The sequence below is a fragment of the Notolabrus celidotus genome, chromosome 18, assembly GCF_009762535.1.
Source record: "Notolabrus celidotus isolate fNotCel1 chromosome 18, fNotCel1.pri, whole genome shotgun sequence".
Lineage (NCBI taxonomy): Eukaryota > Metazoa > Chordata > Actinopteri > Labriformes > Labridae > Notolabrus > Notolabrus celidotus.
In genome coordinates, this window is record NC_048289.1 from 29386413 (window position 1) to 29414132 (window position 27720).

At 40.0% G+C, this 27720-nt stretch overlaps 3 protein-coding genes and 1 long non-coding RNA gene across 8 annotated transcripts in view; 1 reads left to right on the plus strand and 3 right to left on the minus strand.

Annotated features, from left to right (window-relative positions):
• Positions 1–27720, plus strand: part of LOC117829928 — a 44021-nt gene that overhangs the window by 10930 nt on the left and 5371 nt on the right. For 2 of the 4 annotated variants that reach the window (XR_004634711.1, XR_004634710.1), the window contains exons 3-4: positions 16524–16628; positions 25126–25290. This is a non-coding gene — a long non-coding RNA (uncharacterized LOC117829928). Of the gene's footprint in view, positions 1–6434; positions 6579–16523; positions 16629–25125; positions 25291–27720 lie in introns of all 4 variants that reach the window. The other 2 variants (XR_004634712.1, XR_004634713.1) reach the window with 2 other exon arrangements.
• Positions 563–14304, minus strand: LOC117829925 (homeobox protein Hox-D3-like). The gene is made up of 3 exons (XM_034707743.1): positions 13946–14304; positions 3388–3718; positions 563–1455 (listed from the first exon to the last, which is right to left on the minus strand). The coding sequence occupies exons 2-3, from the start codon at positions 3623–3625 to the stop codon at positions 875–877; spliced, it is 819 nt and encodes a 272-aa protein (XP_034563634.1). The 5' UTR covers positions 3626–3718; positions 13946–14304; the 3' UTR covers positions 563–874.
• Positions 19354–21580, minus strand: hoxb5b (homeobox B5b). Its single transcript, XM_034707741.1, has 2 exons — positions 20754–21580; positions 19354–20349 (listed from the first exon to the last, which is right to left on the minus strand). Exons 1-2 carry the CDS (start codon positions 21400–21402, stop codon positions 20102–20104), a joined length of 897 nt encoding a protein of 298 aa, XP_034563632.1. The 5' UTR covers positions 21403–21580; the 3' UTR covers positions 19354–20101.
• hoxb6b (homeobox B6b) lies at positions 22025–27219 on the minus strand. Of its 2 annotated transcripts, XM_034707744.1 has the most exons (3): positions 26824–27219; positions 23950–24340; positions 22025–22848 (listed from the first exon to the last, which is right to left on the minus strand). In XM_034707744.1, the coding sequence occupies exons 1-3, from the start codon at positions 26974–26976 to the stop codon at positions 22586–22588; spliced, it is 807 nt and encodes a 268-aa protein (XP_034563635.1). In that variant the 5' UTR covers positions 26977–27219; the 3' UTR covers positions 22025–22585. The 2 variants fall into 2 exon arrangements, with proteins under 2 accessions (XP_034563635.1, XP_034563636.1); XM_034707745.1 differs by lacking the exon at positions 26824–27219 and having other exon boundaries at positions 23950–24895.

Consider the following 27720-nt stretch of genomic DNA (forward strand, 5'->3'; position numbering starts at 1 on the left):
TATTTGCAGTTTTAATGCATGCTGATTTTTTTTGTAGCTGTCAGTGGAGAAAAACATCAGCTTTTAGGGAGTGGAAACTTGCTGTAAATTGATCCCAAAATAAGTCAAAGTGTGTTCAAAATGTGCTTTAGCTTTTTTACCCAAAGATGTCTTCCTTTCCACCACATGAATCCTGCAGACAGACTGAAGAGCAGCGCAGTGAACCCAGTGATCCATCACGCGCTCTTTTTACGCACTGACAGCCTGTGTGGCCCACTTTACCCCAAAAGAGAACAAAGACACATTTCACAATGTACACTTTTTTTTCCTCCTCTCTCTTCTTTTTGTTTCGCGCTGGAGAGTTAACGACACCGAGACTATAATGTAATATCTTCAGAAACCCATCACGTCCACACTCATCCGTGAGGCGCCTGTAATTAAGGAAGAGTTAATGTGCTGTTAAAGACTTTTGGTGCTCATTTGGATTTTGCGCACAAAAATGAAATTTCGGCGTTTTGGCAGCTTCAGGGACTTCTTTTTAAAATCCTGGCTATTTGAGAAGTATTTACTCTAGAGAGTCTGGTGTCAGCAAATTGTGTTTTATTTCTGTAGCTGAAATAACAGCACATCACATTTTAATTTTGAACACACAGGGCTGCATTTAAACATGTCCTGAAGTAAGTGCAAACAAGATCAGACCCATGCGTAAACGTTAACACAAAATAAATCACATGGTGGATAAATATAAATAAATATTTTTTAAAAAGCTGAGACTTGAGACTAATATTTAGATTAATTAGTCAAATAAATAAATAAATAAAAATGCATGCATCAGGGTGGATCAGTGGAGTCTTCTCTGGGAGTGAAAGGTAAAGTTTTGGAGGATTCTTGCGTCCTACAGATGGGTCAGTTTTGGAGCCTGCATGATTCTGTCCTGAGTGCAGCTCTGTGAGAAATATGACCCACTAACATCCACATCGAGGTCTGTTGTGTGGGAGCTGGAGTGCGTGTTGTACTGCACGTGAAGCTGCGGGCCGTGCGTGAAGCCTGGAGCTGCATATTTGGAGTACTCTGCCGGGTACGCCGGCTGGGGCTGATGGTGCTGTTGGGACTTGAGCGGAGGAGAGGCCGGCTGGTAATCCCCGCCCAGATGGACATAACCCAGGCTCGACAGAGTGGGGCTGCCCGGGGCGGAGGGGGAGGACGGGGGTGAGGAGGAGGTGGTGGTGGTGGTGGTGGTGTTAGCGAGGCCCTGGACTCTCTCGTCCTTCTTCTGCTTCATCCTCCGGTTCTGGAACCAGATCTTAATCTGCCTCTCGTGCAGGTTGAGCAGGCTGGCCATCTCCACGCGCCGCGGCCTGCACAGGTAGCGGCTGAAGTGGAACTCCTTCTCCAGCTCCACCAGTTGCGCGCTCGTGTACGCGGTGCGCGACCTCTTGGAGACCGGGCTCGCGCTCGGACACTTCTCGGTGCATTCTGTTGAGACAAACAAAAAGGGGACCAAACAGGCTTCAGTCAGGGGGTCAAAACGGTTCACGGGAGGTGTCTCCATTTTTATCTGACCTCTTTCGTAAAGAGGTCTTGACTTTTCAGTGATTTTACTATTTAGTTCATTTCTTTTCTTAGTCTGTGTTTTTTCCCTGTAACAAAACCTCTGAACTCTTTCAGTAGTCCAAAATATAAATATGTATACTGCAAATAAGGTCACCAATGCATGCACTTTGTTGCAAGCTTTGTTCATTGTTAGAGCTTTAACGATTAACCGATTATTTTTCAACTATTTAATTAATCTCAAATTATCTTTAGAATACATAAAAAGTCTTTGACAAAAATAAGTCAAAGCTCTCTGATTCAGATTCTTAAATGTGAATATTTAATTATTTTTTGCTCCTATTTCACAGTTATTTATAGCATTAAAATGTCAAACAACTCCTACCATTCAACTAATCGAAGATCTAATTCTAGATCTAATTAATCTAGAAAACAAAAAATGAAAATCATGTTAATTTTAAGCTCTGAAAATGTAAAAAAAAAATGAAGAGAAACCTTTTTTATTTTAAGTAGGTCTGCATTTAGCTCATAGGCAGGTTAATGTTTTATTAATTAGCTCTGTTCACGTTTCTTTTGTTCATTATAGGAAGTGTTACCAGAACATACAAGTTCAACTAATCTAGACTGAATAAATAGATCCAGAAATAATAGATAATCCAAACTAAAGACAGACTCTGGTGTTGCTCAGGGTTTTGGTACATAATACCATAGAGTAGCCTACATATAGAGGCCTACTAAGAAAACAAATTTATATAAACAATACTGAAATTAAACGAATGATCCAACTATTTAAATTACAAGGAGGTTTAAGTGTAACTCACATGGTTGCTGTTTTTTTTTGATTAAAAGAAAGTCTTTCCAAATATCAGGTATCTGGAGTTTTTCTGTTTTAAAGAAAGAGGTCAAAGGTCATAAGGAAAAATGTGTATCTGTAATGGCCTCCAAGACAAATTAATATCTTAAGGTGATTAAAAATTAGACCCATGATGAGGAATTATTATCAGGCCTTTTAAAGTAAAAAAATAAGAAAATAACTCATTAAGATGCTTTTTCAAATTAAATCACATATTAAGAAGCTCTGTGATCAGGACATTAAATGGGCATGAGGATTAAATTTATTCACCCTTGCTAGTCAGCAGCAGAATTAGTGGTCAATTACATTAATAATTAGTATTTTATTATAGGCCGGAAATATTGGCAAGCCTATATGTTGTGTCAAAGCTGTAGCAGCCACCCACACGCTCTACTACCTGGATGTAAACAGGCTCAGATGACAGATGGTGTGGTTTGTCAGTATGTTGATCTAGTAAATGGAGGTAAAGTTGTATGTATGGCTGTGTCTGATTAAACTGACATATAACCACTCCACCAGAGCAATGAGGAACCAGTACAGGCATGTGAATGTTAACCTGGTGGTGCTAGCTCTGCTAACTGTAGGTAAACCAATTGATCCTGTGTTTAGCTGTGTAAAATTATTTGTGCTCCAGTTTGATTGTTTTCATACCTTTTGTTACATTGGGTAGTCTGAATATAATTTTTGTTTAAATGGTGAGAAAATTACCCACTTCATAATATCTCTATAAATAGTTATATAAACATTTAATCCAAATCATTTTACATTTGTATTTATTTTCAGCAGCAGTGTGTAACCACCACTTACATAGTGTTATTGTTTATCTTTTTAAATGGCCTCTCTGAACTGCTGTGAGGTTTAAACCTGAGCCAAGGTGTGTATCCTCAGGCTTCATGTCTGTCTGTGGGTTGATTAATGGCCTGCTGACCTTCTGACCCTCAAAGAGAAAATAAAAGCTCATTTTCTTAATGAAGGCAATCTGAATGAAAAGGCCTCATACAGACCTGTGATCCTCCTGCCGGGTTTCTGCTCTGCCTGTCTGGACTCTTTCATCCAGGGGAAAATCTTTTTGCTCATGGGGAACTTTTGCTGTCTGGACCTCCGGGAGCACGAGCGCTCAAACGTGTCTGCTGCAGCCGCCTCATGTCCACCATCGAACCCGCCGACATCCTCCAAAGCCTCGCTGAAGAAGTCGTGGTGCCGGATGTGTTGCAGGTTTTCGCTGGTTTTCTGCATTTCCATGAAACGTGCAGCCCCCTTCCCTTTGACCTTCTGACGCAGCGTCGACAGCCAAATGTCACATGGCAGGTTTCCAGAAAGCCCTGCGCTTCTGGCCTGAGAGGGGAGAAAAAAAGACGGGGACAGAATCAGGGAGGAGACTGCATGATCCATCTTATCAACTCAATAGTCTGCTGACATGAATAGCAAGCCTCTCCTGGACACAGAGGCCGCGGAATAGAAAGAGTTTGGCAGAAAGAAACCCCCTAAAAACAAGATAGTCTGAGAGAATCCTGCAAACCCTGCAGAAATAGAACAATTTACCCCTAAACATTTAATGTGACTCAAACTAGAGCCTCTCTTGGACAACATATCTATGGAAAATTAAAAAATAAAAATAAAAACAAATCATTCCTTGAAAATCCTGCAAATTTTGTGCAGAAATGAAACTATTTTCCTTTCTTAAACCCCCAAAATGTATTGTGGACCTCCCTGAAACACCACAAGCCTCTCCAAGACTGAGAAGCCACAGAAAATAAAGACTTTAGTAGAAAGAAAACCCCCTAAAATAAGAGATTTGTGGATAATCCTGCAGATTCAGCCTCTGAAGGCTCAGATGTCATTGGGAATAAAAGATACAGATGGAGGACACCCCCTAAAAACAAGCACTGCTGAATAATCAAGCAGAGGAATACAGCTATTTACATTTTATTAACCTCTTTCAAACCACACTGGCCTACCACAAGCCTAACCTGGAGAGATACACAGAAACTGAGGATTTTGGAGTAAATTAGCCCGCTGAAAACAAGAGATTCAAAGATAATCTGTGTAGAAATTAAATAATTCTTCTTTCATTAACCTCTAACAATTAAACGTAGACCTCACTCCTTTACCATAGGCCTCTCTAAGAAGGAGAGGCCACAGGAAATAAAGAGTGCATCCTTAATAAACCTCTGAAAACACCAAAACTAAAGATAATCTTCCAGATTTTATGTAGTGACCTCCCACAAGCTGCTCCTGGATTTATAAAATAGAGAGTGTGGTGGAAATAAATCCCTATAATAAGAAATAAATAGATAATTCCCCCTTTATCAATCCTGAACACTTTGAGCTAGCATGAATCTTTCTTTCAGCATGGGAAATTGAGTTTTTGGAAATAACCCTTTAAATTTGAGGATAATCTTGTGCAGAAATTAAATGATTATTTTCTTTTGAACCCATGATAATGAATGCAAACCAAACTGGCCTTCCACGAAGCTCCTTCTCTTTTTATTTTCTGTTCCAATGAAACAAAAGATCCAATTATTTCAGGTTATTTTCTAATGATTTTTGTTCTCTTGAAAATGATAAATAAAACACAAGAACAAGAAAAATGGGAAACACACACTAATTAGTCTGCACACAAAGATCCAAACATAATCAGCCATTCAAACAGAAAATGCATTACACATAATTAAAAAAAAAAAAAAACCTCTAACAAACATAAATAAGCCCATAAAACAAAAGTGCATTTAATATAAATAAAGCATTCATTTTTTAAACTCTGTTTCCTGAAATTAAATTAGTCCTGTGACTGTTAATAAATAACAGCCTTTATTCAATAATGTATAATTCTGTCTCTGGCATTTTCAAGCAAGAAAATTAAATGTTGCATCAGAATCTGGTGAAAAACTCATCCATCAAACACACAAAAATCACACACAGTCTGTTGTGCGCTGCAGCCTGGAGGAGGAAGACAACGAAACATCCTCCAGGAGAATATCTCAGATTACATTTAATGCACTCTTCATGTGAAATTAAACAGAGCAGAATTATTCAGCAGCAGATTTTTTAAAGAGTGAGAGAAGCAGCAGTGTGAAGAGAGAAAGAGACAGAGAGAAAGAGAGAGAGAGAGAGAGAATAAGTCTGGAGGCATGCAGCTTTCTGAACTCTGGTTGAACCGCTGCTGGAGTCAGGCTCGTAAATCATAAAGACACATAACCCAGCCCGGCTGCCGTACCTCCACAGCACACATTCATCCCGACCTGAAACAATCCGCGTGGAAACAAACACTACATCCTGCCTCCTCGTGCTCCTCTCACCTTTTGATATAAGAAAAAAAAAATCCCAGATTACTGAAATAATCCCTGCAGAGCAAAAGGCGCCTCAGTGACTGTGGAGGAGGAGGTGGTGGACGTGCATGAAGCAGAGTGGACAGTGTTTCTGCAGCTCACACCGCCCTGCAAAGCATTTCTGCACACAATGTCAGCCTGTGTGTGTGTGAGTGTGGGTGTGTGTGTGTGTGTGTGTGGAAAAGAACCCGTTTCTGCTGATCATGCACGCTCATATATGGTAATAGCTCCTGTGATGAAGATAAGACAAGGCTATTTTATCTACATGTTAATTGCAGTAAAAGCAGAATTTAAATATCTAAATATTTAACATTATATTTAATTTGAAGCGATAAGAGGATTGCACATTTAGAGGCCTTTAATGCATTAATTAAAATAAGAAAATAAAAGCATTTTTTTGTAGTTTCATTGTGAAGAAATTAAGATGCATTTTCAGTCTTAAAAAAAAAATCAGCAATGAGAGCATGCACGTCTCTGTTCTGTGTATAATAAACACTCCTGGGAACGTGTCCAACCCTGTAATAATAAATTCAACATCCCCATTTAGGAGCCATGCCAGAGCTGGTCATAAATAATCCCAGCAGAGAAAGCTATCAGTATTTAGTCTGCTGCTTTTACACACTCACATACCCACTGCATTACGTCTTCTTTCTCATTTAAATCCCTTTGTGGAAATGTGGAGCATGCAGGCAGAAGTTCAGCCTGTCATAATAAAGGCCCAGGCGCTCTGTTTCACAGGCTGACCGTCAGACTGATGGAGGTGGAGGAGGAGGAGGTGGAGGTGGTGATGTGAGGGGGATCGATAGGCGGCTGCTTTGATCTCTCATCTTCACGTTCAGCTCGATCGCTCTGATTGGCTCTGAGAGGTAATATTTAACTAATTAATGCAGGGGAGCACCTTTGATCTTTGAGCCGTGCATGTCAACAAATAGAGCATTTGAATATAGATTTAACAGATCCATACCAGGCTCTTATTCTGGAGCAGCAGTGAGCTTATTTAATTTAAGTTGATTCAAGATGAAAACATGTCCTCAGAATTAGGCTACTTTACCAAAAAACCTGTTGTGTTATAAAACTACATCTTATAAGACACCTTCTATTTATGTATTAGATAATCTTAAAAGTATGACAGTAGAAATAATGCATTAAGTAATTGTGGTTATGCAAATTAGAATACCAACAGGGTGAGCAGGATCCCAGCTAATTCTACAACCACAATTCCAAAACAGTCTGAGTGCAGATTTTGATAGTTTGTAAATCCTTTAAACCTTCATTTTAATTGAAATATATTGAATGGCCAACATAAATAGCTTTTTTTTTTCTCATTTAGGAAAAAAAAGATCCTCATTTTAAATTTGATGCTAGAAATGTGTGTCAAAAAAGTTGGCTCTGGGGCAACAAAACACTTTGTTTTGTAATGCACTAAAAATAATTATCAGGAGGAACATCTTCTAACAATGGGGGTTAATGATCAACATGTTAGTCACATGACTGGGTATAAAAAGGACACTTCAGAGAGGTTGAGTCTCTCAGAAGGAAACATGGGAAAACATTCACCAATCTGAGAGAGACTGCGTGAGCAAATAGTTCAACAGTTTCAGAATAATGTTCCTCAAAGTAACATGACAGAATTAGTGAATTTCATCATCTACACTACATAATATCAGGCATCACAGCATTAAACACAGACATGACTCTGTAGTGGAAGTCACCACATTAAAAACAGACATGACTCTGTAGTGGAAGTCACTGCATTAAAAACAGACATGACTCTGTAGTGGAAGTCACTGCATTAAAAACAGACATGACTCTGTAGTGGAAGTCACTGCATTAAAAACAGACATGACTCTGTAGTGGAAGTCACTGCATTAAAAACAGACATGACTCTGTAGTGGAAGTCACTGCATTAAAAACAGACATGACTCTGTAGTGGAAGTCACTGCATTAAAAACAGACATGACTCTGTAGTGGAAGTCACTGCATTAAACACAGACATGACTCTGTAGTGGAAGTCACTGCATTAAAAACAGACATGACTCTGTAGTGGAAGTCACTGCATTTAAAACAGACATGACTGTAGTGGAAGTCACTGCATTAAAAACAGACATGACTCTGTAGTGGAAGTCACTGCATTAAAAACAGACATGACTCTGTAGTGGAAGTCACTGCATTAAACACAGACATGACTCTGTAGTGCAAGTCACTGCATTAACACCAGACATGACTCTGTAGTGGAAGTCAGTGCATTAAAAACAAACATGACTCTGTAGTGGAAGTCACTGCATTAAAAACAGAAATGACTCTGTAGTGGAAGTCACCACATTAAAAACAGACATGACTCTGTAGTGGAAGTCACTGCATTAAAAACAGACATGACTCTGTAGTGGAAGTGACTGCATTAAGAAAGGACATGACTCTGTAGTGGAAGTCACTGCATTAAAAACAAACATGACTCTGTAGTGGAAGTCACTGCATTTAAAACAGACATGACTGTAGTGGAAGTCACTGCATTAAACACAGACATGACTCTGTAGTGGAAGTCACTGCATTAAAAACAGACATGACTCTGTAGTGGAAGTCACTGCATTAAAAACAGACATGACTCTGTAGTGGAAGTCACTGCATTAACACCAGACATGACTCTGTAGTGCAAGTCACTGCATTAACACCAGACATGACTCTGTAGTGGAAGTCAGTGCATTAAAAACAAACATGACTCTGTAGTGGAAGTCACTGCATTAAAAACAGACATGACTCTGTAGTGGAAGTCACTGCATTAAAAACAGACATGACTCTGTAGTGGAAGTCACCACATTAAAAACAGACATGACTCTGTAGTGGAAGTGACTGCATTAAGAAAGGACATGACTCTGTAGTGGAAGTCACTGCATTAAGAAAGGACATGACTCTGTAGTGGAAGTCACTGCATTAAAAACAAACATGACTCTGTAGTGGAAGTCACTGCATTAAAAACAGACATGACTCTGTAGTGGAAGTCACTGCATTAAAAACAGACATGACTCTGTAGTGGAAGTCACCGCATTAAAAACAGACATGACTCTGTAGTGGAAGTCACTGCATTATAATCAGACATGACTCTGTAGTGGAAGTCACTGCATTAAACACAGACTTGACTCTGTAGTGGAAGTCACTGCATTATAATCAGACATGACTCTGTAGTGGAAGTCACTGCATTAAACACAGACTTGACTCTGTAGTGGAAGTCACTGCATTAAACACAGACTTGAATCTGTAATGGAAGTCACTGCATTAAAAACAGACATGACTCTGTAGTGGAAGTCACTGCATTAAAAACAGACATGACTTCAGGTATCATTATTTCTGACTTTTGTACCTTCAATCTTTTATTTTAATATCTTATTGTTTTATGTCATGTTCCCATGTGGACCTGTGCTGAGCCTTAATGTTTCCTGGAATCAATCAAGACCAGACTTCATCAAAATCAAAAAATCTGATTGTGCAAAGGCAGCTTTATTACAAACACATGGTTAAAACTATTGCACTCGATGCAGAGCCTCTGTAATCATGCAGCTATATTTAACTGTAAGCAGGAGGGAGGAGAAAAGTTAGTATGATTCTACAGTAAAGGCCCATGACTGACAGGGACCCTAAAAATATCAGAACATCCGCTGTAGTGAAGTCATGAGGCCCGGTTTGATGTTTTTCATGGGGCCTACAGTCACCAGCAGCTCGCCTGGCTGTAAGATTTATTATCAGCCTGTAATGATCGCAGACTCTAACTCACAGCACAAGGTCAACTCTCAGGGCATAATCAGGAGCTTTCAACCACACCTCAGGACTTTCAGTAGTTTATAGTTTGGAGTGTCTCATGGGTTAAATAACAGTGAAAACACAGCTAACTGTATATGCTACTGAAGGCTATATGATTTAAAAGTTTTTACGTACATCCATTTTCAAGTTTATTTGTTGCAAATGCTAAAACTAAAGCTAAAGTATCCCTGGAATCATGCAGAGTTTTCTCAGTTTATGTCATTGTAAAACAAAATTTGACAAGTTATGAGAATTTATCATTAAACAATACGAAAATATAAGCTTCACACAACGCCTTAGGACAAAATACACTTACTGGACAGGAGCTATGAGCCTTTTATAACCATTAATATGACAATGGGGCCAACATGTGCGTATTGGAGGTCATGAGATGAAACTCAAAAGCTCCACAAATGTCTTTAAACGGACCTTTATGCAAACAAGCTCCAAAGAGGAATTCATTTCCCTTTTTGTATAAGTTTGGCGGAAAGGGATGGAATGGAATGGAGTGGAATAAAATGGAATGGAATAGAATGGAACAGAGTGGAATGGAATGGGAAGGGATGGATTGGAATGGAGTGGAGTTGAATGGGAAGGGATGGATTAGAATGGAGTGGAGTTGAATGGAATAGAGTGGAATGGAATGGAATAGAATGAAATAGAATGGAATGGAATGAAATAGAATGGAATGGAATGGAATGGAATGGAATGGAATGAATAGAATAGAATGGAATGGAATGGAATGGAATAGAGTGGAATGGAATGGAATAGAATAGAATAGAATGGAATGGAATAGAATGAAATAGAATGGAATGGAATGAAATAGAATGGAATGGAATGGAATGGAATGGAATGGAATGAATAGAATAGAATAGAATAGAATAGAATAGAATGGAATAGAGTGGAATGGAGTGGAGTGGAATGGAGTGGAATAGAGTGGAATAGAGTGGAATAGAGTGGAATGGAGTGGAGTGGAATGGAGTGGAATGGAGTGGAATAGAGAGAAATGGAATGGAGTCGAATGGAGTGGATAGAAATGGACTAGTTTGGAATGGAACAGAATGGAATCGAGTGGTTGGAGTGGAGTGGACTGGACTAGTTTGGAATGGAAAGGAAAGAAAAAGAAAAGAAAGGATGTATTTCAGTAGCTTTTTTTATAAACGATCAGCACATTAATTCACATGCAGACACATTTCAGCATGTTAGCTGCATATGCCAATGCCGATGGAAGCTTCTCTTTGGCATTCTAAAAGTCCTTCTTCAAGGATTTTTTTATCAACTTAAAGAGAAAAAGTTCAATGATATGAAGCTTGAGCTGGAGTCTCACTAAACTGGCATATTTATGAGCTTTCAGCCTGAAGAACAGTAAAAAGTGAGCTGACACAAAGAACTGATGAAGGCCATGAGATGTGCGTTAACAGCTCTGCAAATTTAAAGTGACAGAACCTTTTCATCAAATAACTTTTGGTAGGAATTGTATCGGATGTGTGACATGTTTTTATTCCTCGACATTGGCTGCACATACATCACCACACAGAGGTGTACCTATTAGGCTAGCAACTTAGCATATACAGAGGCATAAATCTCCCTGATGGCCTTTATAGTGCTATAAAAAGTGTCATATAAATACAAAGAAAATCAGCAGTAAGTGCGCTGTCTTCACAAAGTCTAAATGTTCTGTGATGTATGAGAGGAGGAGGAGGAAGAGGAGGAGGAGGAGGAGGAGGAAGAGGAGGGGAGCATGTAGATGGAGCAGCATGGAATTACAAGTCAGAATGAAGACGTACAGTATAAATATAAATTCATGTCTGATCTCTGTGGCCTGTAGTCGGTGACACACACACACACACACACACACACACACACACACACACACACACACTCTCTCTTCATGCTGCCTGTCTGATCTGTAATGGACATGTACACCCTCCTCCTCCTCCTCCTTCTCCTCCTCCTCCTCCTCCTCCTCTTCTCTGTGCTCAGGCCCGCTGACAAAAGCAGCGCTCTGAAGCCTCTCTTTCAATTAGCTGCAGGAGCCACGTGTGCACCATGAGAGGATGTACAGCTCTGACTTCAACTTCATGTCCCTCAGAAAACTACGACAACAATGCGAATAAACTATAAATGAAATAAATAAAAATCATCTTTAAAAAATATATATATTTTCAAGGTTTTTTCACCCAGTTAAAGAAATAGTCAGAAAGAAATCTTAATTTTTAACATGAAATAAAACATATTAAATTGAAGCCTTTAAACTCCACGTCACCTCGATAACACTTCACTTTATTAATGTTTATAAGAAGCTTATAAACATTAATAATAGTCATAACACACCATGATGTGACTGTTAGCAGATATTAGTGATTATTAAAGAACTGTAATGTTCCTTGAAGGCTCCTTTGAGCAGTGTCTGTCAGTAACTCCACCTTTAAAGTCGTTTTAAAGCTCCTGTGAGGATTTTTACGCTGTGAGGGGGTAGGTGTCAGACCAGATAATTGACTGAAAGAAACAGCCTTTTGTTACACAATGAGAGATTCATTAGAAAGAAGGCAGGATGACTTTTTTATTCTTGGCATGTACAGGATAAAATACCCAAAGAGTGGGATGCACACCTTTGTCCACAGGGGGCGCCAAAATCAGCCCAACTAAAAGTTATTCACAGGAGCTTTAATTACGCTGTGGTGCTTTGATTGTTTTTATTTACATCATTTTGATGATAACATATAAACCTTACCAAAGAGATACACACACCTGCAGTCTTCACCTCACACTTACAGCAGGGGAGGAGGGGTACAAATAGTTGAGACAAAATAATTTACATTTTAAGGTTCTCTTGCCAAACTGAGGTATTTTTGCTTTGTGGGTTTATATCTATGGTTTATATCTAATTTTTGTGGCACGTTGCATTTTTTCTTTGAGAAAATTAGCACTAATTACAAATTAATTAATATTAGTAGATATCAAAAAGACTCAAATATTGGGAAAAGGTTAAATATTTTCCATCAGTTATTTAATAAAGTAAAATTTAATTAATTCTTCACATTAACAAAAATGTTTCAAGTAATTTTAATATTTTTTAATTTTAGTGATTTTGGCTTACAGCTAAACATTTTTGAATATTTCACTTCAAGCTTCTTTAAAAATGTAATGTCATTACAAATAAAAATTAACTTTATCACGATAGACTTATTATTTTTAGATGCACTTGTTAATTATCTTGTTTTATCAGAATTAATTATATTACATTTTCCAAAAAGTTCCACCTTAAAGCTCCAGTGAGGAACTTTTGCTCAGTACTGAATTTGGCGCCCCCTGTGGACGAATATTTTCTTTTGCTTATTTTATCCTGTACATGTGAAAATATTTAGTCTTGACAAATATGTCATCTTGCTCTCTTTCTAGAGTCAAATATAAAACACATTAAGACACTTTGCTGGGGTAAAGGTAAAAAAAAAACACAAAAATGTGCAGTTTATCACTTCGCCTGGCGCCTACCCCCCTCCACTCATTACACACATTTAAATCAATTATATAGAGGTAGTCATTTTTCTTGTTGATGGTTTTTTTTTTTTTTAGGTCATAAAGAGCCATTAATATGAATTTGAGTCTGTTTCATAACCAGTTAAAAAATCCTCTCAGGAGCTTTAAGTGGCCACATGGTTAACAACCACTGGAATTATCACGTGTAATATATATATATATAATATTATTATATTTATAATCTGTACAATAAATTATTTTACATTTTATACTCTTCTTTGTGCTTTCACTGAAGTAAGAGTTTGTTGCATGTCTTTTTCTCGTGCTATTTAAAGCTCCTGTGAGGAACTTTAAGTTTGTGTCGTTTTTGGCGCCCCCTGTGGACAAATGATGAACATCTTATCTCTTTGCTGAAGAATAATCTCACCCTGCTTTCTTTTAAAAGTCAAATATATCATTTAATGTGAATATTTGCTCTTTAGATATAACAAGAGGCTGTTTCTTCAGTGTGCTGGTCTGACACCTACCCCCTCTCATGGTTACACGCAATAAAAACTATAATATAGACATTTTCGATCATGTCACTGAGAGCTGTGTTTGTTTTTGTAGGTCATAAAGAAGCATCACTAATAATTTTAATCTGTTTTACACCCAGTTAAAAATTCCTTACAGTGACTTTAATCTGTAGAACAAGATCTGAATATGTTCCCATTTTAAACAGCTCCTATGTAAAGAGATAATTCATTGTAATGCATGGTTGTAATAATTTAACATTTATCATCATTAAAAAATGATAAAATTCAGATTAACACGACATTCATCACTATTAAATATGTCTTTGTATCTGCTTACAGACACATTCTGATGTGTGTAAATCATTTAATCTAACTGCTGCTCTTAAAGTGCTCCAGATAATCACAAACATAAACACAGTAAACAAACATGTTTGGTTTGAACTTACATTTCTGTGGATGTCATCTCGTCATCAGAGAGCCGGTTCTCAGTCCGGTCTGTTGGGAGTCCGTTGGAGCTGTTTGTTTGAGGTCCTCCTCACGTTTCCCTGCAAACTAAAACTCCTCCTCGACCGCAGGCCAGGCGCCGTGAAAAGAAGATAAATGACGTGCTGAACAATGACCCACATTGAAGGCCTGTCCTGCAACTTTCACAGATGTCATATTCAGCAACACAGTGCAGCTACAAGAGGGAGGAAGGGAGAGAGACAGTGTGAGGGACTTCAAACACACACAACCAGAAACCTCTGCATTTAAACAATAAATTAAACATCCTTAGCTTTTTAATTCCAGTTTGTCTCAGAGATGAATGTCATCACCTACATACTCCCCCAGACACGAACTTGCGGCTGCTGTTATTTCTACACAAATTCGGATCTACAGGGTATATATAGATGACAGGTCGTCAGGCTGAGCTGGCAGGAGGACAGAAACTGCTGCTCCCTCACAATGAGACTATTTTTAGTGTCCACTTAATAATCCCCTCATATCTTTTACAATGCACTCACACTTTAGGGAGGAACATCTACCTTTTAGACATGATTTTATCTCATTTTTGCACCACTGTTTTTTAATTTTGGAATATTTTTGGCTATTTCTGGTCTGTGTGTGTGCAGTGTGTTCAATAACAGAGTGAAAATACTGAAATATCTCCTTTAGGATTAATAAAACAAATAAAATAATAAATGTTATCCTCATTTCTACATTTATTCCCCCCTCATTTCCCTCACTTTGCACCCTCATGTGTTGTCTTTATCCGTCTGCACTGCATCATTTTGAACATTTCTCACAGGACAAGCTCTGATGGCTTTATTTTGGCTCCTCCTGCACATTTGTTGTCATGAACAGAGTTTGTACGATCAGGGAAAACATGGGAATGTCATGGAATTTGAAGACTGCAATCTCCTGGCATGGATGAAGTCATGGAGATGTACCTCTCAAATGCCTCTATAACAGAGCATATGTGATAACTCTGTGTATCTCTTACGGGTGGGTCAGGGTTTCTCGAATGAATGTAGATTTTTTTTATCAAACCACACAGCTGTGATACATTTAAGTTGACATAATGACGGCCAAAGCGCAAAAGCTCCTATCTGCACAATGATCCAGGAAAACACATGATATAGATATACAGTCCAAAATTATTGTGTATTGGGTAGCTTTAACAAATAGAATTCTGCAAGAAAACTTAAAGTTTTTTTTGTTTTCTCAAAAAGTGAATTTTTCAGATTGGAGGTTTTGCTCTTCGGCCATTTTTAGAGACTATACAGTGATGAAAATGTGCTCCTGTGTCGTGGAGAAGTTATGCAAAATCATGGAAATGTATTAGCAAAACTGTGTACATGCATGAATTTCCCTCTCAAGTATCATCCTGCCTCAGAAGTGTTTTTGTGTGTGCAATAAAATACAAAATGTTAAAAAGTATGTCTTCTTTTTCTTCTACTGTGTTTATAGTTGATGTTATTATATTTAGATTTAGATTTGCATGCCTTATTCTTATGCCTTTGTTCAAAGAGAGCACAGTTTACCAAGACAAATTCCTTGTGTGTTCAAGCATACCCAATGAAGCTGGTTCTGATTCTGATTCTACTGTATGTCCTGTGTTGCACTTCCCTTCAACCCTGTGTTTTAAAAGCAGCTGATACAGGTCCTAAATGTCTGTTTGATCCAAAGTGATGTTTGCTGTTAGAGGTTATAGGAGTGTTAAAAAGATGTTGATGCTTCCTTAAAGCTGCTACCTGTTCAGTCCTTCATGTATTGATTGATTTGGGAATCTTAGTTTTAGATTAGTGCTTAAATCTGTAGTTCTTGTGACCATGTTACCTCTCTTTCTTTTTTGAAATGTCTATGTTTCCTCTTTGCAAAGCTCCTTTTTTTCTTGCATTTTTTTAAAAGTAAGATTTGAAAAGGTTAACAAGTGCACCAAAAATGCTCTCCTAAATGTTTGTTGAATGGAACAAAGGGGTGCACTTTAACTGCTCAACATGGAGCCTCTAATAAAACACACTCTCTCACTCTATTTCTAAACCTGCGGGTTAAACCTCTTAAAAGATTGACTCAATGAAACAGAGCTAAAACATTTAACACTAAAATATTTCATAAAATGCAGAAAAATTACACAAAATGCTAGAATATTTTACAACAAGCCAAAATATTTCACAAAAGCAAAAGAACAACATGTCTTTGCATTTATTTAAATGTTTTTGCATTGAAAATATTGACGCAGAAGCCCTTCAAGGCCACTGTACCCAGTGAGTGTGTGTAAGGAGTGTTGTAAGCAAACAAAATACTCTAAAACATCCTCAACATGTGGTTTCTGATGATATAAAAGGAAAGCTCTTCAGAGACGAACAAATACCTGAGGATTCAGTCCTTAAGGATGAATAAACTGAGCTGTGAATGAAGTCTAAATAAAGAATCTGAGATCCTTCTGCTCACATTATCTCCTCTTTAATCTGTGTGATAACCTGAAGAGATCTAACAACCCCCTCTGAAGTGACTCTGGTGTTTGTGCTCTGTAACCCACAGACCCCTCCACGATCAGCGCAAAGAACTCCGGGAGGAAAAGCTCATCCATCATCCTGAGGGCCGGTCTGAGGCGCCCTCTGCTGGAGGAGCAGCTGTACTACAGAGGTGAACACACTCACACACACTCTCTCACACACAGACTGCCAGATGTTCAGCATCATGTCACACACACTCACACACAAACTGAACTCATTAAAAAAACACACAGCTCAAGGTGACATTATTCCACCTATTTCTATATGTGGGTTAAATCATGGAGGCAGCTTTAGAGTCAATGTGAGGGGATTCTTTCTGTCATTTTAATTCTCTAATAAGTGAATAATTAGAATTTTCTGATTTATATTAAATTGCATAAATTATTTTGGATTAATTAGGCTGATTTATGCATTGAAAGTGAAGTTGCATGAGAATATCTCATCAAACAGACTCATACTGATGCTGTGAAATATTTAAAGGTGTGTTTTTGATCATTAAAATGTTCCTTTTAACACATTTAATTTGCTGTGAGTGTAAATTGTGCACCAATTTGTGCTAAAACCCACAAAAAAAATCGTGCACATTTTTTAAAATCTTAATTCAAAATCAGAGCAGACAGAAGAGGAGCTGAATCTGTTCTATTCATGGAGCAGTTTTGCAGATTTTTTAAAAATATATATATAAAAGCATGAAAAAGAAGAAGAGTGTAATAATTTTGGAGGTAGAATTTGTTTTCTTACGTGCAAAACCCAAATATCTCCCCGCACGCGAGCCTCCATCGTGACAGTGCAAAGTGTGGCAGCAGTGCGCTTCCTCCTGACGCATCTGCGGCTGCAGCATGCACCGTCTCCTGACCCTGCGATGATCCCCGCCGCCATGAATAATGCATGAGATCCGGCTCCAGATTACCCCTATCAATATGCAATACTCATTACGCTGCTTAAATTGCCACTTAATAGTTATGAATATGTGGAAAATGTCTGGGACCCATATAGCCCTCCTCTGGTTTTAACTTTTTTTTTTTTCCCAACCTGAGATGAGTTTGAGGAGACTTTGAGAATATTGCACCTGGGCCATAAAGCTGATTCTGATTCTGATTCTAGTGTATGTCCCCTGTTGTACTTCCCTTCAACCCTGTGTTTTAAAAGCAGCTGATACAGGTTCTAAATGTCTGTTTGATCCAAAGTGATGTTTGCTGATTTTGTTAGAGGTTATAGGAGTGTTGAAAAAGATGTTGATGCTTCCTTAAAGCTGCTACCTGTTCAGTCTTTCATGCATTGATTGCATTGGGAATCTTAGTTTTAGATTAGTGCTTAAATCTGTAGTTATTGTCACCATGTTACCTCTCTTTCTTTTTTGTCTTTGTAAAGCTCCTTTTTTTCTTGCATTTTTTAAAAAGTAAGATATGAAAAGGTTAACAAGTGTACCAAAAATCATCTCCTAAATGTTTGTTGAATAAAACAAAGGGATGCACTTTAACTGCTCAACATGGAGCCTCTTTTAAAACACACTCTCTCTCTCTCACTGTATTTCTGAACCAGGGGGTTAAACCCAGGGGTGATTCTAGGATTGGATGTTTAGGGGGTGCTGAGCCAGGCAAGATACATTTAAATGCTTTGTACATTTGAATGCAATTTCATTCCCACATTTGTGAAAGAAAAGTCTAACACTTTTTGGGAAAGTCTGTGACTAAACCATCAAATCTGATAAAGTCCTTCCTGAGGAGAACATGTTTTAGTGGAGGCCCGGGGAGACAATGCATACAGGGCTGCACATATAGGAGCGAGATGTCTTTATGTTAAAGCAGTGAAGCCTGCGTCCACATCAGGGCTGTCCGAGACTTCACCTTTGGCCGCTCTGTGACTCCTCAGACCGGGATAAATCACTCCAGGAGCTCGCTCAAGTTCGTTTCATGTCAGCTGCACAAAGACTCGAATTTGTCTTTTTTTTTTTTCTCCTTCAAAACATTTTGAAAAAAAAAAAAAGTTGAGTGTTTCTTTCTCCTTTTTTTGTAAATTAGAGAAACTCATTAATATGAGCAGAGTGTGCAGATATAAAGGCCTGAAGACGGGTTTACAAAATCTAAAAGTTTGGATGTTTTTATGAAAAGTGAGAAATAATTCCTGTTGCGCGTGAAGGGGAAAATATCTGACTCCAATCTGAAGAGTGTGAACTACATTTTGGGAAAAATTTCAGCCAAAGCCACAATAAAAACTTTAATTCTAATGTGTTATTTCTAAATGATATTTCAGCAGCCATATTATTATTTTAATACAAAATAAGTTTGTCCTGCAGCTCTGACCGGACACCTCTGCCTCCCTCGTGCAGTCCAGCCTTTCCAGTCCCATCCATGCAGTTAAGCCGTCACTTTCATTCAAGGTTGTGAATTATATAGTACATTGTCTACTCCCCAAAACCATAAAACCAACTTTATGGACCTCACGTGACTTTTCACAGTCTGTAAGTAATATAGGCCTATACAATCTTTGGCAAGGGGGGATTTTTACCAACTTCAGCCTTGCTTATATCCCACCTGAAAGCCAAAGACACTCTGTTTTTATTTGTTTGGATTTTTTACTGACTGCTGGAAAATCTCCACCACGCTGCGAGAAGTCAGAGGAGGTAAGTTTGAGAAAGTTTGTTTTCTTTGCTGCAGAATGGAGCCTGAAATGTTGTTGTTCATGTGACACTGCGAGGTTAATGATTAGCTGGAGTTTGTGCGCATTTCTTTGAGGATTCAAAGCCGAAATTGCAGCCTGTAACCCCGGCTTTTATTTGGGGGTTTTTTCCCTCACTCATAACACAAGCGAGGAGACACTCAAAGCAATTGAGAGAAACTTTATTTCCAAGCGCTATGAGTTCACTTACAAATACAAAAAGCTTATTGGCGAAGAAAGCTTACATCACTGCCTATGCACAGAATAACCCTTTGCACTAAAAACTGATCACATTGACAGGTTGAATACATTTGCATTGCTCATAATTAGACCTAAACAATAATAATAATAATCATAATAATAACAGATGCACAAAATATCCTATCGAGCTACAACACCTGGCTTGTTTCTGAAAGTTTTGAATGGATCTGGCCACGAGATCAAAAAGAGCATCAAAAGTTACACTAAAGCGCTTTAATGGCCCCCGGAATACATCAGGTACATTCAATGAAGAGCAGCATATGGTTTTGGAAACTTTGTCTTCCTTTTTTTTTCTTCTTTTTTTTATATCTAGAACTGTACAATGAATTTACTCCTGTTAGACCGAGAGAGTCACAATAAAGAGCTGAGAGTTGAAACACCTTCAAGAGAGACAGAGAGAGCAAAAAGGACAATTCATTAATGAACACCCCCCCTCCACCCTCACAGGTAATATTTACATCTTTTTTTTCTCCAAATAGGACAACTATAAGCTACAACAACAGGAACTAAAAAAAATGGCATTTTAACACCACAGAATACTTCTTCTTCTTCTATCACAATAGCATGCTGGAAGGAAGGTGCTGCGCTTTAATAGCTTTACAGTACTCATGGATTCTTTTTATGGGTTTTTTTCTTTATGATTTTTTATTTTGACTCCCTCCAAAAACAAAAACAAAAAGTGATTCAGTTGTGGAAGGCGCTCCCTCCTGTCACCAGGCTCATGCTTTTCAGTTTATTGTCCTTCTTCCACTTCATCCTGCGGTTCTGAAACCAGATTTTGATCTGTCTTTCGGAAAGACACAGGGCGTGGGCTATCTCTATCCTCCGCCGTCTGGTTAGGTACCTATTGAAGTGAAACTCTTTCTCCAGCTCTAGAGTCTGGTACCGGGTGTACGCAGTTCGGGCCCTTTTCCCATCAGGTCCGGTCATATCTACAATTTTACAGAGAATTTTAACACAATTAGCAACTGCACTGCACAACCACAACACATGAGGACACAGAGAGGGGTGACTGCTGGGTGAGGTCACACAACATAGAGATGCAGCATGCAACATCACACACACTCCACGGTTCATGTTTTCACAGCTTTCCCCTCTCCTCGAGGTATCTCAAACAGCGCCCTATAATCCACATCTCTAAAGCATCCTCTCCCTGCACTTCACCTCAACCTTCATCTGGTTCATCTGGAGCCAGCAGCCCCCACAAACACTCCACAAAAAACACTCCAGTTTCCAGCCACCCCACAGCACAGCACCCTGCTCACTCATGCAACACCTGACAGATTTACGAGCATGACATCCTTCAAATATAAATATTAGCAGAGTGTAAATATACCATGGCTTATGTGCAGCTTCCTCATCCAGGGGAATATTTGTGGTGTTTGGCAATCATTTGATGTAGGGGTTGAGGAGGTGGCATTGGGGTCCTGGTGCTGTTGCTGCTGTTGCTGCTGCTGCTGCTGCTGCTGCGCCCGGGAAGCAGCAGAGCCGGATCCGCCGCTGCTGTGCGCGCCCTCCTCGGTCTCTGAAGCGACCGTGGCGTCCTCTATCTCCGTGAAATGAGCGCTCGTGCTTTGTTTGAGGTTGTTGTTGCCTCCGCTCGAGGTCGCGCTCCGGTCAGAGGAGGGAGGAGAGGGGCTCTTGAGTTGGTCCAGCGGATCCCGGCTGGCTGTGGCGCACGACGGCTGCGGCACCGGATCTGGAGAGGCGAGCGAGCAGTTGGGAGTCTGTCTGCTGTAACGGGCGTCCTGGCCGAACCCCCGGGCGTCCTCGCGCACCGCCGGGAAGTGCTGCTGGCTGCCGGTGTTGGTGCGGTTCACGGTTAGGTCCATGCCATTGTAGTTGTAGCCGAAAGACCCGGAGTGCATGGTGCCAGGGTCTCTGAAGGAGCCGCTCACAGCGCCGTTAGTCCCATAATTTAGTAACTGATAGTCGGAGCCATTTGGATAGCGCCCTGAGAACGAGTTTACAAAGTAAGAGCTCATTTGCTTGGATTTTTAAAGCCTCGATTTGTAGATCTTTGTCGCTATAATCCTGTGTGCTTGCACGATTTATGGATGCAATCATGAATTATAAGCAATGAAGCCCCTACTGTACTTTGCCAGGTATGCGGCCAAATATGGGAGAGCGTTCTGGAATCACGTGCCTTTGTTGACCAGTCGTAAATCCTCACTGATGACTTCAAGAGGTAATTCATGCTCCATGGTTACAAATGATGACGAAATAATGGTCGTTAGGCTCCAGTCAATGGTGCCTCCCCGCTGCGCCCCCGAGAGCCGCGCAGGCAGAGAGCGCCATCTTCCGGACGGTGAAGGGAGTGCACGGGCCGGGCCCTCGAGGAGCCATCCATCATTTATGTAACATGCTGATAATGTAGGCCACAAAAGGCTCAGGTAGCTCAGAACACAGACTTATCAACACAGAGGTGGCCAACGTCAAACTGGAAATTATCTTAATCCTTACACTGATTTTATTTCCACTTATGAGCTTATTTGGACTCTTAAAGCTCCATATTTTCATGTTTCATTAGAGTTAAAGTTAAATTAATGTTTTCTTGAGCAGGACAAAAACACCACAAGTTTCCCAATATCCATCAAAAAGCCTTTATTTATTTCTATGTACAATTTCCTAAACAAAATATTGCACACAATATCCAGATGTGCCTTGAACACAGGTGAACAACAATAAATAACATGTAACATCTGTACAAATGTGGATGGCACAGCTGTAAACAACAAGCCTATCACTAACTTTATTATTATTATTATTAATATTATTATAGAACAACTACAGCACAAGATGAACACCAGAGAGGGACTGAGCCTCTTTTAATGTCAGGAGGGGACAGACACAATCAAAGTAAAGTCAGTAGATGAGGTAACACATTTTCAAAAACTAAACACTTTCAGGTATTTACATTTTGGTGGATTTTTCTCTTCTTTTTTTTTTTTTGCATAGTCCCCAAAAATCAACAGACGAGCACAAAGACAAACAGATTTGAAACCCTAATGCAGACATTATCACCGTGCACAGACTGGAATGAAGTCTCTATCTCTAACATGGGATTCAGCACTTTATCTACAGAGAAATCATACACTTTATTTTAGGAGTGTGCACACAAACACCCACGTGCCCCTCTCTCTTTTCTTTTCTTTCTTCAGTGTCCTTTTAGCTCTTTTTCTCCGCCTGCTCCTCCTCCTCCTCCTCCGCTGTCTTTGAGGGATTCAGGAGTTTGTTCTCCTTTTTCCACTTCATCCTGCGGTTCTGGAACCAGATTTTGATCTGTCTCTCCGTCAGACACAGCGCGTGAGAGATCTCTATCCGGCGCCTCCTGGTCAGGTAGCGGTTAAAGTGGAACTCCTTCTCCAGCTCCAGAGTCTGGTAGCGGGTGTAGGTCTGTCGGCCCCTGCGGCCACTGTTTCCAAATGGACCTGGAAGAAAAATAATATTTAAAAGATCATGGATTAATAATTCAGTATTCAGAAGAAGTCATTTCTAACGTGCATGAGGAAATCTACCTGACAGTGCACCTCAAACCTGAAGGCGTGTCTCAACAAATACAAAATACTTTAAATTTAACTGAAATATTCAACAAAACAACATTTAAATAATATCATTAGCTGTGTATAAATATTATATAATAACTAACAGTGCTTTATCAAACATATATTTTTAAATTTCTCCAATAACTGCATCTTCCTATGGTGCGTAAACGCCTCACCTTGGCACACATGAGGTGTTATTCTTTTTTAAAGAATATATTTTATAGTTTCTTAAAACATTCCAACAATATTTATTCATTATGTTAATATTACACATTAAAGTGACTTTATTATGATCTTTAAATATATCATATTTCTTAAAAAGGCCTAAATGATGTCACTAATGGAGGCTACAGTAGGATATAGTCTGTAATGTGTACAGTGCTTTGTGCGTAAAAGTGGCCTCGTGGTGAATCTCCCTCTGAGATCACTATAGTGTTGTATATCATTACAGTAAAGATGTACAGTCGGTGTTAGACTGTAGGAAAATAATCAGATTAAAGATTAAAAATGAAATGAAGGTGTGTTTGTGTTTATTCTGGAGATTTAATCTGCACTCAGAGCAGTTTGAGAATATTTACCATCGCTCTAAAGCGTCAAAAAAGCCTTTTTTACAAGAGTCCCAGAGATAGAGGGCTTTAAGTTGAAGCTCGGGTAATGTAGGCCAAGTGTGCGTGTGTGCGTGCGTGTGAGTGCGCGTGCGGGTCATGTATGTATGTATATGATGATGATGATGAAGCAGCCGAAGCCCTGAAGGCGCACAAAGATCCATTAACGAGAATCTCAAACTCACTAACTCTCAGTTAATTTGGTGTTTCTGTGCGTAAAGTTAAAAATCAGTGTGAGCGCGAGACTCTGAGGAGGAGCTGTCAGGGAACTCTGTGAGGCTCGGGACGCTCACTCCATCACGCAGCGCGGGACTCTCTTTTTTACCTCCAGGCTTTACGTGACAACAACAGAGAGAGAGAAAACGTGCAGAGCTGTACTCACCGGCGGAGCAGGCGTTCATCCTCTGCATCCACGGGTAGATCAGGGTGGAGGACTTGTCGTCGAGGCTGCTGCTCATGCTGACAGCCTGCTCCGCGCACTCCGCTTTGCGCTGCTGATGCTCCTGAGTGACAAACAGAGGCTGGTCGTCGCGGCTCGAGAAAGCGCACGAGCCCTCCGCGTCCTTGTAGAAAGTCCCCACCGGGTTGTAGTCGCAGGGCGCTCCTCCTCCGGCTCGGCCGTAGATGGCTGCTGCTCCAGTCTGCTGGTAGTAGGACGCAGGGTAAACCTTGTCCTGCATGTTGGCGGCTCCATATGTGGCCGCGTTGGAGTAGTGTCTTAACGGATCGGTGTATCCCGAGGAATATAACGGTATCTGACCCAGGAGAGAGTCCTGTCCTCCCGGTAGAGACACGGGAAAAGTTGAGTTAACAAAATAGGAACTCATTGGGTGGACAACGGGGTGTATATACTCCGGAGGAATATGATTTGTTGTCTTTTATAGTCCAAGTGGTTTTGCCATTACTTTATCCGAGATTTGGTTTTTGCTGAAAGGGGGGGGTTGCGAGGTGCCACTGAATACAGAGGGGAAGTGTACCATCTGATCAACCTCTGGCCAATCACCGCAGACTGTGTTTGCACTATTGCACCCATGGGGGGCTCTTGTTGCGCGCAGGGGTCCCCGGTGAATCGAAATGAAGCGCTCGAGCCTGTTCGGGTTTTACGCACACACTCTCAGAGATGATCGAAAATAAATGGACATGCAGGACGAAGGATTCTGTGGAAACTTTGGGTTTCATGCAAATTCATTCATTCAACTCTCTCTCTCCCTCTCACACTCCCTCTCTCTCTCCCTCTCTCTCTCACACACACACACACACACGCACACACACTTCATGCACAAAAAGAAAGAACAAACATTGTATGACGTTCAAACACTTTGCGCATTTTCTCCATGTACGCACAAACACCAGCAAACATCTCCCCCTTTCCTTCCCTTCGCTCTCTCTCTCCACCTCCACCTCCACCTCCACCTCCAACCTTCTCCTCCACCCCTTACTCAATAAACCAATAAACTAATCCAATAACAGCTGATCAGAAGAATCACTTTCTATTCATTAGGAAGTTCAAACAGACACAAACGAGCACTCTGACGTTCAGTCTCCTTCTTTTTCCAAGGTGCGAGCTCGTCCTGATTGTCGACGCCTGAGGTTCACGAGGACGTGCAGAGGGAAGGAGGGTTCACACGCGCTTCTAATCAGATCATCATCATCATCCTCTGCTACACCTTCATCACCAGAGATCAATGGAAACTAACATCCCGTTAAAAATGAAATAAACAGCGTGAGTATGAGTGTGTGGAGAGAGGCTGCACCTATCAGCACACAGTCACTGTAAGCAGATCAATACCCCTCACTGCTGTCTGAGAACAACATCAGTTTAATCTCACTTTGTTTGTTATTGTTTTAATCTTGTAATAATTAATTATATTTGTTGTTATTACTATAAATAGCCCATAATTAGAGAGTGTTCTCTGCGGTTACAGCAATTTATGAGCAGACGTTGGGATATTTTTAGATTTTCGTGCGCAATAAACTCAGAATTTGTGAAATTAAATGTTAAATTTGGCTAAAAAATCCAAAACAACATTTTAAATCAGCTTTAACATTTTAAAAAGTCGTCTTCTTGATAATTAAATAAATAAATATGATGAAAATGGCGCCGTTTTGTCAGAATAATGCAGATTTTTCTATTTTCTATCTTTTTTAAATATATTTTTTGCTTTCAAACAGTTAAAAACAAATATATTTCAAGTATATTTTCTGTAATCTAACGGATTATTTCAGTTTTCCATCTTTACGCTCGCCTGACATTCAGCGCGTGAAGGACGCAGGCCTAACATCAGCATCTGAGTCCTTCCAGTTCCTCAAAACATTTTAAATCCTCTCCTTACTTCAAATAAAACCTCAATCTTTGTCTTCAGTGAGTGAGAGATTTACAGCTGTTATCAGTCTCTGCAGCAGGCCGCAGCCCTGCAGGCTGAAAACAGCTGCTGCTCACATCTGGAAACAAACACTCTGATTCTGACCGAGACAACATCCACAGATTTCATATCACAGGAGGACTGCAGCAGCAACAACAAACAGGAGGCAGGAAACACCCCAAAGATGCACCAAATACACATCCAAATGTTTGCACAAAGTCATTTTTAGTGAGAATGGAATTTGTAGAATCAGAAATGAGCCAAAAAGGAAAAAATATTTTTGCAGAATGTGAAATATTTGGATAAAAGAGACGCGAGACAGCGCGCTGTGGAGGAATCGCCGCGTAATATGAAACTAAAAGAACTCTTTGTGTGATTTCACTTAAAAACACAGATTTAAAATCACAGAGAATAAAGTGAACTCCATCAGAGAGTCTCATGGAGGCAGACTTTAAAGATTTTTAAAGAAAAGCATGCCTCAGCACGAGCCTCGGCCCTGTGTGTCCATCATCATCATCAACATCATCACCATCAGAGTCGAGCCTGTCTGGCCTGCCCTGATTATATAACAACATTATCATCCTGTAGGCCTCAAACATGGATTATTCTGAATTATTAACTCTATAATCAGATTATTGTCCTCATGTGAAGGCGCTGCAGCATCTCACGGGTTAAACAGACTAAACAGCAACTGGTAATGATCATGTCACACCGCGCAGGAGGGAGAAAGGAGGCTTCGGATGCTGGATAATCTCCCTTTCTTTCGGACTGATGGTGTTATTTTCTGTAATCTAAACAGCAGGCCTACAGTGACAGTCCAGCCACAAACAGAGCTGCAGAGCCGCACTTGTGCTGACTTCATCCCCGGCATATTAGAAACATGGTGCCCTTACCTTTGTTGATAATCCATCATCCGCTGTGTGGGTGCCACTCCTGCAGAAGTCGCTCTCTCCTCCTCTCGGTGCTTTCCCCCTCCAAATTCCCCACTTTGCACAAGTGATGTCCTGAAAGTAATCCCGGCATCCAGGAGTGTGATGATCCCTCATTTTTTCACCCTCATAGAGTCATTTCAGCTACATTAACATGGCGCACACAGAGAGGAGGCTGCGCGTGGGGGGCTCCATCGCACGATTTTTGGGTTGAAATTACGCACGAAAACAGAACCAAACGTCCCCAAAACAAGAGCGCAAAAACAAAGAGGCAAGAAAAAGGTAGTGTTACTAGTGTTAAGTGAATGAGCGGGGAAAAAACAGCAGCTGCAATATAACCTCATGGGAAATAAGTTCCCATTCCTGCTGTCCACATGACCGCCAGCAGCCAATCCCCGAGCCGCGCGAGTCGTAAACTTCCATGGCAAAGTTGTAAATTTTCATAAACAGCCTCCTTTCTGTGCTTCAGACAAGCTTTCCCATCGCCATCTTTATTTTATCCACGGCCTGAAATGTTTAAATGTGAGGCAGCATTTTTTTTAAAAAGGGGGTTCGGTGTGAGGATTGTGTGGGAGTGTGAGGGGGGACTCTGTGCGTCATGTGCACCTGGTTCTGATCCAGCCTCAAAGGTCTGTGCAGCTTCTTACTGTCAACTAGAGCCTAATCCAGCTGTTAATGATCTTAAAGGAGATTATTGAAGCTTAAATTCTCTTAAATCCTGAACATGAGATGATCTGTTTCTTTAAATGTGTCTCACCTTTATGATAAATCTAAAACACGCACAGGATCGAGCTGATTTCTTCAGGGATTTTTGCGTAAAAGCTTCTTAAAGTCAATTCGAGCCTAATCCAGCTGTTAATG